Raw genomic sequence first — 14,430 nt, 5'->3', positions numbered from 1 at the left:
TTAAAAATATTTTTAGGGTACTTACAAAGGCTCGTGGATTTTTAACAATATTTTTAGGGTACTTACAAAGGCTCGTGGATTTTTAAAAGTGTTTTCTATAGTCCCTTTCTGAAAGTAAGGCTGCTTTTATAGTTCCTTTCTGAAGTTACAGTATGATAAAGATCCCCTTATGTGTGCCAAAGAAAAGGTTTATTTAGTTTTTTAGATATTTTTATTTTTCTTTCTCTTTTCAAACATAAATAACAATTATAACTGAGCTGGGTGTGATTTATTGATAATACACATGGAGAGTAAAGTTTTATTAAATATAATAATTGTTTGTATATTTTTGTTGTTGTTTAAATGAAATAATGTATTTGTATATGTATATATTTCATATGTATTTTTTGTATGTATACACTGCCGCTCACTTGAATAGAACCCCCCTGCAAAATTTTATTCAACCTTCATTTTTTTCCGAATTATACAAGATATGAAGTTTTTAAGTTTTATTATATTTAGCTTCATGTGTTTGGAGTAAACTTAGTCATTCATTTCCATTCAAATCCAATTTATATAAAAATTATACAAGAAAAACAAAATAAAGTCAAAAATTGGAGTAAAAAATTTGGCTCATTTGAATAGAACCCCCCCTTTAAAATTTGCGAATACAGAAAGATTGTATTAGAATATCGATGCATATCTACTCTATATTGAAAACGAAGTACTTTCAGTACTATTCAGTAAAAGGATATCCCTCCTGATTAAAGATACACCCGTTTATCCTGCTTTGGTAAGGATTCTTTAAATACTCAGGTGTAATGCCATACAAAGCTTGCTTTTTTCTGTCAACAAGTTTATTTTTGTAAGCGTACTGTCTCCTAGAGTCGTATATTTTACGCTTAAGTCATTCCCATACAGTTTAGAGAACATTTACCACTGCAGAATATGGTGGCCCCTCCAGGATATCCGCATTTCTATTCAAATATTTAAGTTTTGATGACTCGAAGTGTACAAAAGTTTATAAAATCGTTATGAAATTGCCACTCGGGATATCCGAAAATGTTTCTCAATGCTGGAAATACCTGTTTTAGAACTCCTTTGTAAATTGTCGTGCGCATTTAGGGTGAAAGAAATTGACGCCCAAGTCCTTCATAATTATTAGGGACTCTCCTCATTAAGTAAACAATTGCATAACTCTATAACTATTATTTTCACTTCTATTGAATGGAAGACCATCTTCTAAATTGTTTCTGTAACGATGAATGTGTTTTTATTGTGCTGGAACGCATTACTAATTATCAAGGACTTGGGCGTCAATTTAGTTCACCCTAAATGCGCACGACAACTTATAAAGGAGTTCTAAAACAGGGATTTCCAGTATTGAGAAACATTTTCAGATATCCCGGGTGGCAATTTCATCACGATTTTATAAACTTTTGTACACTTCGAGTCATCAAAACTTAAAGATTTGAATAGAAATGCGGATATCCTGGAGGGGCCACCATATTCTACAGTGGTAAATGTTCTCTAAACTGTATGGGAATGACTAAAGCGTAAAATATACGACTGTAGGAGACAGTACGCTTCCAAGAATAAACTTGTTGACAGAAAAAAGCAAGCTTTGTATGGCATTACACCTGAGTATTTAAAGAATCCTTACCAAAGCAGGATAAACGGGTGTATCCTTAATCAGGAGGGATATCTTTTTACTGAATAGTACTGAAAGTACTTCGTTTTCAATATAGAGTAAATATGCATTGATATTCTAATACAATCTTTCTGTATTCACAAATTTTAAAGGGGGGGTTCTATTCAAATGAGCCAAATTTTTTACTCCAATTTTTGACTTTATTTTGTTTTTCTTGTATAATTTTTATATAAATTGGATTTGAATGCAAATGAATAACTAAGTTTACTCCAAATACATGAAGCTAAATATAATAAAAGTTAAAAACTTCATATCTTGTATAAATCGGAAAAAATGGAGGTTGAATAAAATTTTGCAGGGGGGTTCTATTCAAGTGAGCGGCAGTGTATGTATTTACACGACACTAATATGCACGTTTTATATAGTTTGCATCGAACCATTACAATACTAATAGAGCAATATTTGCTTAAATGACCCAAATCCGTTGTAGTGTACCTTCGATAACTTTCTACTCCTTCCCTTCTTCCTCCATCTTCACTCTCCTTCCCAAGTCTACTGAATTTGTTCCCCCTTTGATTTCTTTCTTCCAATAAATCTATGACAAATGGCAATCGAAGAACCACCTCCACCACAACTTTGTTTATTTCCAGTTTCTTCCAAATCACCGGAGGTAGCCTGCTGGCCACCGGCAGAACTTAATATGGAATAATTTGCATTTTCTCCACCATCCTGACGGCTGTGATGTATGCCATAACCGAAATACATGAGCATACCCAAAGATACCCAAATAAAGAATCGCAACCAGGTTACAAAACTCAAATGGACCATCAGCGCAATATTGGCAAATATACTAAGGGCTGGAAACAGCGGTACCAAAGGGACCTTAAATGTCAAACCTTGGGTATTTTGGGTATAGGCCCCAATTAAAGTGATACAAGCCAGGGCAAAGAATAGAATGAAGCCATTAAACAGAAACGACCAATATGAAGAATCATTAACCTCCCCGGCTGCCTCCGTTACGGACCAATACATCTTCAACTGGAAACAAATGCCAAAGGTGAAAATACAATACAACATAACACAGGTGGAGACAACACGTTCCGCTTCAAAAGAGCCCACCAAGGGTTCCAGCCATTTATATTTTGCCTTCAAATATACAGCAGATGTGCGACCAATCAACTCTCCCGTTTGAGATATGGTATCTGCACTAGAATCCTCTGACAAGCTATCTGCTTCATAATCCAAATTTTCACTTTCCGAGGAGTCGGGAGCATAAATTAAACTTTCCGGTTTAAGAGGGCGATAACGCAAAACTATTACACTTGCGGCCACAATGGTATAGGCCAAGAGGGTCCCAATGGACATAAACTCCACCAGATGTTTGAGATCAAAAACTAAAGCCAACAGGGCACTAAAGATTCCAGAGGCTAGAAGATTTAATACCGGAACTTGGGTCATTGAATTAACACGACCAAAACAACTGAATATCAGGCCATCGCAGGCCATGGCATAGAGGCAACGGGGAAGAGCAAAAAGGGAACCCAGTAGGGTGGTGGTCATGCCACACAATGCTCCTATGGTTATAATGATCCTGGCCCAAGGCAAACCCAATTGACCAAAAGCTTCAGGCAATGAGGCTGAGGGATTTATTTCATCTGTGGGTATCATAAGGGTAAGGGCAGCACTAACCAAAATATAACCCGCCGACACTGCACTCAAAGATACCAAAGTTGCAATGGGCACCGAGGTTGCAGGATTCTTGGCCTCCTCTGCAGAAGTGGCAATGGAATCAAACCCCACAAAAGCATAAAAGCAAGTGGCTGCCCCGGCAATTACTCCAGCAAAACCATAAGGCAAGAAACCACCATCTGCTTTGAACCAATTCTGGACATCGGCGTACCAAAAACCCACACAAATAACAAGCAACATTACAGCAATATTAATTAAAGTCAGGATGTTATTGATGGCGGCGGTAATTTTAACTCCCAATGCCATTGCCAAGGCATAGATGAGACATATCAAGCAAGCCAAAACGTCGGGATATTGGGCCAACAGATCAGTGTCATAGTGGGCCTCACCTCCGATTAATCCCAGGGTTGTGTTTTTAATCCATCCTCCCAATAGACTGTCGACATAACCACTCCAAGCCCTCGACACAGAGGCGGCGCCCAACATGTGCTCCAAACAAATATTCCAACCAATGATGAAAGCCCAAAATTCTCCCACCGCAATGTAGGTGTAAGCATAAGCCGCTCCTGCCTTGGGTACACGGGTGCCGAATTCCGCATAGCATATGGCAGCCAATATGGAAACTAAACCAGCCAAGAAAAACGAGAAGATAATGCCGGGACCAGCTATGTCTTTGGCTACGGTACCGGTAAGTACATAAATACCAGCTCCAACCATGTGTCCGATTCCTAGAAGAAAAATAACTCATTATTAAAAATCTAATGCAATAATCTCTTTTGCAGTTCTTCTTACCCAACAAAGTAATGTCCATTGTGGAAAGACAACGCTTCAATACATCTTGGGAACGCCCACCATCATTTGGCAAAGACTTTTTACGATTCATTTTCTCACATATGCTGGACAGCACATGGGCCAATATGACCCCACCTCGTTTCCTGGTCATTGTCTTGGCCTTTTTTTTTTAATACCTGGAGACCTGGAGGTAAGTTTGAGCAGCTTCAGTTAACGAATTTTCATTTATGTCCTTCTTTTTTGTTGTGTTTAAGAATCTGGAAAAAATACAGTAAAAACACTTGTTATACGAGGATATTTGTTGGTTATATGAGCCAATCCATGTCACAAGGAACAGATAAGATAAGAGGTAAGGAACTTAATCAGAGACATAATTTAAGTTAGCGCCTTACATAAGTTAGGCCTTTCTTTCAGAAAGGTCCAAAGAAACTCCATTTCTTTCAGTAAGGGTCCAAGGGAACTCCCTTTCATTCATTAAGGGTCCAAAAATACACATTCATCCAGTAAGGGTCCAAAGAAACGCCCTTTCTTTTAGAAAGAGTCTATAGAAGCACACTTTCTTTCACAAGGGGTCCACAGGAGCACCTTTTATTTCAGGATCACCCTTTCTTTCATAAAAGGTCGATAGGAACACCCTTTCTCTCCGTAAAGGTCAGTAGAAACACCCTTTCTTTCTGAAAGGGTCCAAAGAAACTCACTTTCTGCCAGAAAAGGTTCAAAGAAACTCCCTTTCTTTTAGAAAGAGTCCAATGAAACTCCTTTTCTTTCAGAAACACCCTTTCTTCAGTAAGGGGTCCAAAAATGCCCTTTCAGTAAAGGTTTTCTTTGTTTTTCATTCAGAAAGGAGCACCATTTCTTTCAAAAAGGGCCTATAGCAACACTCTTTCTTTCAGAAAGTGTATGAAGAACCACCCTATTTTCAGAAAGGGTCTACAGAAGCAGAAAAGGAATATAGAAGCACACTTTCTTTCAGAAAGGGTCTGATTTGGATATCATTCTACAATTGGGACAATTTGAGCTAAGCTGTGGTCGATAGCACTGGAGGATTGCTAAGGTCACAATAATATTTTTTTTGGCAAGAACGGGAGAGCTTGAAGCAAGCGGTCCCAAGAATATTTATTCGAAAATCACCAAAGGAAGCACGAATATGACAAATTAATTCGCACGAACTAGCCGCATCTTTTGGGGACTCAGAAATAAACTCTGTCACTAGAGAAGTGAAAGAAAGGAACCATGATATCGGTACCAGTTCAGGTTGAAAGTCTTTGAAAAAGCGTCAAGTCCATAAAAGGGAGGAGTCACCGAGTGTTCAAATGAGTGATACTTACATTTTATGAAAAGGTGAAAATCAGCAGATACTTTAAAGACCAGATGACTGTGAAGTCGCCGATAAAAGAGATTCACTTCGTCTAACAATAGAAGGAGACTGCCCTCAGAATTCTTTAACTGAAGAAATTAATACGCCTCAATTCCATAAAAAAGAGGGAACTCCGAGATTTTCTGAGATGGCCAAAAAAAATCCGTAGAACGAAAGGCTGTAAAGCCGCTGACAATATAGAACTTCATTCCGTCCAATACCAGGAGCTGGTTGTCTTTTGAATTTTGATACAGAAGGCGGCGATACCACTTGAGGTCTAAGCAATTAAAACACCTCAAACCCATAAAAAGGAGGAGACATCCAGCCTAAAAGGAACAGATCCTTTGAAGGAACAAATCGTCGAGAAAATATCTTCATTCCGAACACTAGAGAAAAGGAAGAAATTACAAGGGCCGGCAAAGTTCCCCGGCTATATAGTCATTGATACAATATGAGGTTAAAAAAAATTAAACATCACTTTTTCTGAGACTGCGGAAAAGAACTCACTATAAAAACACGGTGAAGCTGTTACGGTGTCTGCTAACAGAATGTGGCTGTCCATCACTAGAGATGATATTTACCGGGTATTTACCCGGTAAATACCCACACGGTGGGTAAATACCCATTTGTGGGTATTTATTTGGGTATTTACTATATTGAATGGCAATACAACATTTTACACCCTATTCCTGGGTTTTTGTTGTAAATTCGTTTCAAAATGGATAGTTTTACAATACTTTAAACTAGTGGGTAAATACTTGGGTAAATACCCGAGTTTTTACCCAAGTCTTGGGTAAAAACTCATTAACTGCCGAACCACTTGACGTAGGCTGACAAAATTTGGCTTACATCTTTCTTATGTCAACAGAACTTCTGGTACTGAACATGGGGTCTCTGGGTCCATGTTTTGATATAGCCCCCATATATCCGTACCTCCCGATTTAAGGTATTTTTTACCTATTAGCCTCATTGTACAATCATATTGGCTGATATTTGGCATAGTGAGTTCTCAATATGTAGAAAATACCCTTGCAAAAACTTGTCACCATAGGTCCACGTTTTCTAATAGCCCCCATATAGCCGTACCTCCCGATTTAAGGTATTTTTCATCTATTATCACATTTTACAACCAAATTGGCTGTAATTTGGCACAGTGAGTCCTCAAGGAGTATAATATATCCTTGCACATATTTGTCAACGTAGGTCCACTTTTCCTGTAGCCCCCATATAAGGGTATCCCGATTTCGAGTATTTACCCAAAAGTGGGTAAAAACTCATTAACTGTCGAACCACTTGACGTTGGCTGACAAAATTTGGCTCAAAACCTTCTTATATCAATAGTAATAAAGGTATTGAAAATGGAGTCCCTGGGTCCATGTTTTGATATAGCCCCCATATAGCCGTACCTCCCAATTTAAGGTATTTTTAACTACTAGCCACATTTTACAATCATACTGACTGTAATTTGGTACAGTGAGTTCCCAATATTTATAAAATATCCTTGCAAAAAATTGTCGACGTATGTCCACGTTTTCTTGTAGCCCCAATATGGGTTTCTGAAATCGGGAGGCTATATCAAAAAGTGGCTATATCAATATCCTTATATGGCGGCTGCAAGAAAGTGTGGACCTACGTTGACAAATATGTGCAAGGATATATTATACTCCTTGAGGACTCACTGTGCCAAATTACAGCCAAGTTGGTTGTAAAATTTGGCTAATAGATTAAAAATACCTTAAATCGGGAGGTACGGCTATATGGGGGCTATATCAAAACATGGACCCAGAGACCCCATGTTCAGTACCAAAAGTTCTTTTGGCATAAGTAAGATTTATGCCAAGTTTTGTCAGCCTACGTCAAGTGGTTCGGCAGTTAAAGAGTTTTTACCCAACATTTGGGTAAATACTCGAAATCGGGGTACCCTTATATGGGGGCTATTAGAAAACGTGGACCTATGTTGACAAGTTTTTGCAAGGGTATTTTCTACATATTGAGAACTCACTATGCCAAATTTTAGCCAATATGATTGTACAAAGAGGCTAATAGGTAAAAAATACCTTAAATCGGGAGGTACGGATATATGGGGGCTATATCAAAACATGGACCCAGAGACCCTATGTTCAGTACCAAAGGTTCTTTTGGCATAAGTAAGATTTATGCCAAGTTTTGTCAGCCTACGTCAAGTGGTTCGGCAGTTAAAGAGTTTTTACCCAACATTTGGGTAAATACTCGAAATCGGGGTACCCTTATATGGGGGCTATTAGAAAACGTGGACCTATGTTGAACAATTTTTGCAAGGATATTTTCGACATATTGAGAACTCATTGTGCCAAATTTCAGCCACTATGATTGTACAATAAGGCAAATAGACAAAAAATACCTTAAATCGGGAGGTACGGTTATATGGGGGCTATATCAAAACATGGACCCAGAGACCCCATTTTCAATGCTAGATATTCTCTTGACATAAGTAAGATATTAGCCAAATTTTGTCAGCCTACGTCAAGTGGTTCGGCAGTTAATGAGTTTTTACCCAACACTTGGGTAAATACTCGGGTATTTACCCAAGTATTTACCCACTTGTTTAAAGTATTGTAAAACTATCCATTTGGAATCGATTTCATAGCCTAAACCCAGAAATAGGGTCTAAGATGTTGTATTAGCGATTCAATATAGTAGATACCCAAATAAATACCCACAAATGGGTATTTACCCGGTATTTACCCAATTTATCGGGTATTTACCCATTGGGTATTTACCCACTGTCCATCTCTATCCATCACAATTGTTAGATAGGTGACAAAGAAATCCTGAACATAAAATTGCAGCCTGGCAGCGACTGCTTTTGCTGAGCCGTTTGAAGTCATTGTTATATTCTTGCAAAAAAATATATCCAATAAATGTTTAACAATTTTGGCCTTATTTTAGAAAAAATACTAAAAAAAACAAGTAAAAAAGTATCAGTCGGCTATGCCGACAGAGATATACCCTCAGCCGCCTGTGTGGATTGAAATACTTTTTTCCCAAAAAAAATCTTATGTATTTAGGAGGGTTTTCAAAAGTATGGATAGGATTAAAGCTCAAAAATTTGTGGGGATATCGATAGATAGGGAATTTCTTAATAACACTAGCCTACGAAAAACATAATATCGCTGTAAACAGGGCCACTAGGAAAACCTTCGGTAAAAATGTCCAAAGCATCCTTAGACCACACAAAACTGTTGAACATTTGTGTGGGTACCACAAGGATTGGACAGATAGGGCCCAAATTTGAACATAAACTAAGTTTCGACAATATTTAGAGATCCAAAGTTTGGACCAAAGCGATTGCTCCGTCTATGAGAAATCGCGCGTACCATTTTATCGAATATTTGCGAACTTTTGTGGGGGAGCTACCGGAAGGAGTGGACCTATAAGCACCACATTCTAATTTCATCTAATATACGAAGAAATATTACAATATCCAAAGTGTGGACGAATGCAGTATTCGGTTCGAGCTCTCCAGCCACTACATATGGTGCCATAGGGATTTTTTTTACAACTTTCGGGTTGTTTTCTCATGAAGTATGGACTTGCCCCTGAAAAAAACTTTTGCTGCTGTAATTAAGGCTGCGAATGCAAGTCGCTCAACAAAAATCGAAGTGATCCGAGAGCAGGTCTTAAAGTGAATTTATCCAATAATGTGTGCGGGAGGTACCCGACGGAGTGGGCAAATATAGTGCATATTCGAACCTGATCTATATCTGGTAGATATATTAGGATGTGTACAGTATGGACCAATTCGGCTACTCCCTTTAAAAGTTACCGTACGAAAAAATTTTCCGAACATTTTTGATCTTTTGTGGGGGAGGTACCTGAAGGAGTGGACCGATATGGCTTATCTTCAAACTTAAACTATGTTTGGACAAAATATTACTAAGGCCAAATTTTGGACCGAATCGGCAGATCCGTTCGAGAATTATCTTGCGCTCCAACCACCTCACACGGTGTCATAGGGGTTTTTTGCAACTTTCAGGCTATTTTCTTAGGAGGTATGGACTTGCCCCTGATGAAACTTATACGTCGTATGGGGGGCCGTGAATACAAGTTGCTACTACAAAAATCAAAGCGATTCGAGAGCAGGTCCTAAACTAAACTTTTCCAAAATTTTGTATGGGAGGTACCCGAAGGAGTGGACCGATTGAGTCCATATTGGAACCTGATCTAAGTCCGGTAGAAATTTCAAGATGTGCAAAGTATGGGCTAAATCGGTTGTTCCCTTCAAGAGTTATCGTGCGCATAAATTTTTCGAACATTTTCGAACTTTTGTGGGGAAGATACCGGAAGGAGTGGACCGATATGGCCCATCTTCGAACTTAAACTAAGTTTGGACAAAATATTAAGAAAGCCAAATTTTGGACCGAATCGGTTGATCCATTCGAGAGTTATCGTGAGCACCCGCCAGACAGACAGACAGAGGGACGGACATGGCTAAATGAACTCCAAATTGTCTGAAACACATTTCGTCCAAACATACTTGGCGTCTAAAACCATTATTTCGATGAGGCACATTTTGCCCGTATGAAAGGGTATATACACCCTCGTTAGCATAAATGCTGAGGGTATAACAAGTCTCAATAATTCCGGATTTAAATGGTCTTCAAAATATAGTAAAAGAAATATTCAAAATATAGTAAAAATCGTCGTCGGCTTTAGTTTGTTTTTCATTTATATTTCTGTTTGTGTCACCCTTGTACTTATAAATCGTTTTAAAAGTGTGGCATACTTTTAGGCGTTCTCCTTCATACTGCTATTTACACGGTGTTCACTGATTGTAAAGAAGGGTAAATAACTTAAATAATCATACTTCGCTCAATTAATTAGTTAGTGAGTTAAACTGACCAAATATATATATATATATATATATATATATTTTTTTTTTTTTTTTTGGCAAAAAATAAATATATTTTTACTATTATTATTAATAATTGTTCCACAAACATCCTATACGGGACAGGGGAGACTTCTCTCATATCAATGAGTGCACCCCGATTCATATTAGCCCAACGATATGGGACCTACTGTTTAGCACCGAGTCCGAACGGTGTGTCTTAAAACACCACTTTGTACAGAAGTTTTACATGACTGAAATACTCAGGAAATGTCGCCAACATACTGAGGGGTATTTTGCCACCGCTGAAAATTTTGATGTTGACTGGCCGGGGACCCACGACCTTCAGCGTGCAAGGCGGTTGTGCATACCATTGCACCATTATTATCATACAATAATATTATACAATAATAATTATCATTATTTTTATTATTATTTTAATTATTGTTAATTTTACTATTATTACTAATGCGAAAAAAACTGTGGATGCAAAAAAAAAAAAATTATTTTAGAATAATAGAAATGTTGGGAATCATTGGAACTTAAGACATCTCATGTATGTTTGAGCCTTTTTGAGGAATATAAAGAGGAGGATTAAAGATTTCCCTTTAAAAGTCTCCAGGCTCTTTCGATGACAGAGTGAAAATGTTCATGTTCAGCCTTACTTTGACGTCTTTTTAAAGTTTCTAAGGGACAGCCACCTTTTAATAGTAGACAGCGTGACACCATAACAAATCTGTTCAAAAGATCCGTTCATTTTCTCCTCCTCCTCAGAAAAAGTGGCACTTCCCAAACGTAGGTGTCTTCTTCTTTTTAAGGGCCTGAAACGTTTCAGTTTCTTAAAACCTTAAATGGTATCGATTATTACATAGCCGGCCAACTTTCTTCTTCTTTCATGTGCCACTCTTTTCTGTTTTCCCCTCTTATTAACTATCTTTAGCTACCTATCGAGCCAAATAGTTATATTTGTGACAGCACATCTTAATTTAAAACAAAATAGCTAAAGATCGTAAAATTTTTGTAAGAAATAGACGGCACAGAAAAAGGCTTTCATTTAATGACCTTACTATTTCAATATCATACTAATTTTATTTCACCACAGAATAAAATTAAAGAAAGTGTTTGTCCAATTTGCGTGTCTACAAAAGACCATCGTATTATTAAGAAGGCCAAGTGTTGTTTAATTGATTCTCCTTTCTACCACAACGACCAACTCTTTTCAACCTACAGTCTACCCACATTTAAGTAATTAAGCAATTTGTGATGTAACATTTTGCAAAGAAAATTATGCACTTCAAATACAGGATATTGGCATAAAAATCGAACATTTTTATTAAAGATGAATATTCCCAAAAATGTCTATATTTTTCACTTCCTTATGTCATGGATTAGCTCATATGTATAACAACGGCATGCAATTTCTTTTCTATATACATATACATATGTATAACAACACATATGTTAACTTGTTAAAACATATTCCCCATCAATTTTTCCAATATATTTTCATTTAATCCTTTAATTTTTCTCAATAACACACATTTTTCAACAACTTTTCACTTTCACTTAAAGGAGGGGGCGTTATTATTATTAAATTATTTCATAATCAATTTATCCACTATTAAGTATCCTGCCTTGTTTCAATTAAGGTTTTCCGGAAGCTGTTGTTGTGTTTTAGTAGTTTGCCTTCTTAGTTTCTAAACGTTTTCTTTTTTACCGATACTGACAACCACAAACGATGATGACAAACTGTGCAAAACAAGTAGTTATTCAATGTCAATGATGTTGCTGCTCCCAAGAAAAAGGACATGCGCAGTTGGGATTTTAGAATGGCATCCTGCGATGTTTTAGGGGGACACTGACATCAATGGACTTTATCTACATGTTGTTGGTGCTTGTTGTTTGTATTTTGATAACTCACTTGTTGAACAAACATGTGTTCTTCTTTGGCAAACTCGTCCTTCTATTATGCCATTGCTTTGAATTTCCGCACAGCTGTTGTTGCAATCAAAATTCCAAAATGTGTTTTTTATTGCCGCTTTGTGAATGAATGAAATTCTACGAAAAGGGGAACAGTGGGTGAAATTGATTTTAGAAATCTTTTATTATTACAACGCCTAGATGGATGGGGTGTCTCGGATGATATTTAAACCAAAGGATGCATTCATTCTTACATAACATAAATTCAGCAAAAATATGTTTCCGCTTTAAAAATTCGGCAAAAATAATACTTTTATTATTTTATCCATAAGTTGAAACAATTATTAAACTGTATTGGCTGTATTGAAATCGCCAAAATATGAGGGATTTTTATTTTCTACAGTGTTTTTCACATTAAGGACAATTATTAGCTTCTTTTTTGTTTGCCTACTATTTAAAATGAATAAATTAATTAATAAATTTAATATGGACACAATAACTCACTAAATTTTAAACGTATTACCATTATTCAGACGATTTAACTTCCATTTGTCGAGAATTATCTGTCTAATCAGTGAACACAGCCTAATTAGCAGTATAATATTACGCCTTAGCGTATGCTACACTTTTAAACATTTTTATATTTACATTGTAAATTACAAGGTGACACAAACCAAAATATAAATGAAATACAAAGTTAAGCTGACTGAAAAGTCTCGGGCATCATAACGATTCCTACTATTTGTGTATTTGTTAAAATATATTCAGAAGACAGTTTTTTAATCTGTATCCCAGCCAGCATTTTTTGAAATTTTCAATCAAATTCGAACCTTTTTTGATCCCACTGCACGATTAAAAAGCTGGAATATGAGCTCATTTTCTGATCATAAATGACTCCTTTCGTGGGAGGAAAACGAAACCTCAGGCGACTCTTCTAAACAAATTACAAATGAGTCTTCCTCTGCATTAGTTTCGAGTCATTTTTGCCCATTTTCTGATGGTATATAGTCTTTTTCGAGTCGTACTTTAATAATTTATTGGTGATTTGTTGATTAATGGGTCGATCTTGCATTGCCACTAAACTTGAGTTGCGTTGTCAGTTGTCTGCGCGACTGAGATGAAATGTTGTACCATTAATGTCAACTCAACTGTTTTTCAGTGTTTTTTCAAACTTGTGACCTCTATTCGCCAAAAAAAAAATATTTTAAAAATAATTTGCGCTTTGGATAACTCTTTTGTGTATTCTGGACAATATTTTAATATTTTGGCTGAGTTTTCGAGCAAATTTGGAAAACAACCCAAGATTGGAATATAACCTGGCCATTGAATCTTCGCATCGTCAAGTTTTATTTGCTGTCCCAAAAAATGATAAGTTCGGTAGAATTATTTTTTGATGATGAAGAAAATGTACAGGTCATTGCATCTATTAGAAGAAATTTGAGGGACAAGTCGAATCCATTGGAATTGCCATCTGGACTGTAAGTTGAAGTTCATGTGGAAAGATCTGTATAATCAGTAAATTATTTCAGGTTTAAGGCGTATTTTCGATTGCCAAAGGATGCCGTAGTTTACATTGTGGAAACGTTAAAGGATGACTTCAAAGTCACCAAATTCATTTGCTCCAAAGGCGATAAATTCACTTCTTGTGATGGACCACCACCAGTGGCGTTGAAGTTTCTTTTATTTTGAGCCATTTTCTTTTTCAACTTTGCTTTAAAGTGAAACCAGACTCTCTGCCACTCTTCAGGTGTTCGTGTTGGAGGTCCATGGCCGTTTAAACTGTCCGAAATGGACCTCCACGCTTCATCACCACGCTTCATCACGTGGATCAATTTTGACAACTGGCAACGCCACTCAACGATAATTGTTATCGATGATCGACCCCTAATTTAGGACTCTTTCGAGTCTTTTTTGAGTCATGTTTATAATCGTTTATGAGTCTTTAGGGAGTTGTTTATGAGTCTTTTTATTAGACGAAAATTAAAAGAATTTTCTTTTTATTCTTTTTTGCTTTTTGTTTCTTTCCTTTGTTTTGTTGTTGTTGTAACAGTGTTTTATTATTATGTTTGTATGTTCGTCCTGTTCAATCTGGCTCTGGGTCTATCTCCAGTTCCAGGAAAGTGGCTGCTTCGATGGGATGTAACCACAGATCCATTGAAGTTAGATGAGTAG

At 36.9% G+C, this 14,430-nt stretch overlaps 1 protein-coding gene across 3 annotated transcripts in view; it reads right to left on the bottom strand.

Annotated features, from left to right (window-relative positions):
• Positions 1-2,016: 2,016 nt before the first annotated feature.
• LOC141403554 (cationic amino acid transporter 4) overlaps positions 2,017-14,430 on the bottom strand; it is a 64,435-nt gene continuing 52,021 nt past the window's right edge. Inside the window, exons 1-3 of one of the 3 annotated variants that reach the window (XM_073986131.1) lie at positions 11,973-12,098; positions 4,112-4,368; positions 2,017-4,047 (exon numbers count right to left, since the gene is read on the bottom strand). In XM_073986131.1, coding sequence (XP_073842232.1) covers positions 2,183-4,047; positions 4,112-4,262 — 2,016 coding nt within the window. In that variant the 5' untranslated portion in view covers positions 4,263-4,368; positions 11,973-12,098 and the 3' untranslated portion in view covers positions 2,017-2,182. Of the gene's footprint in view, positions 4,048-4,111; positions 4,369-11,878; positions 12,099-14,430 lie in introns of those variants that run through there. The other 2 variants (XM_073986132.1, XM_073986133.1) reach the window with 2 other exon arrangements.

Source organism: Musca autumnalis, unplaced genomic scaffold (assembly GCF_047663935.1).
Source record: "Musca autumnalis isolate F117 unplaced genomic scaffold, ASM4766393v1 scaffold_4, whole genome shotgun sequence".
Lineage (NCBI taxonomy): Eukaryota > Metazoa > Arthropoda > Insecta > Diptera > Muscidae > Musca > Musca autumnalis.
The sequence above is the reverse complement of the archived record's forward strand: the minus strand, read 5'-3'. Positions and strand labels throughout refer to the sequence as shown.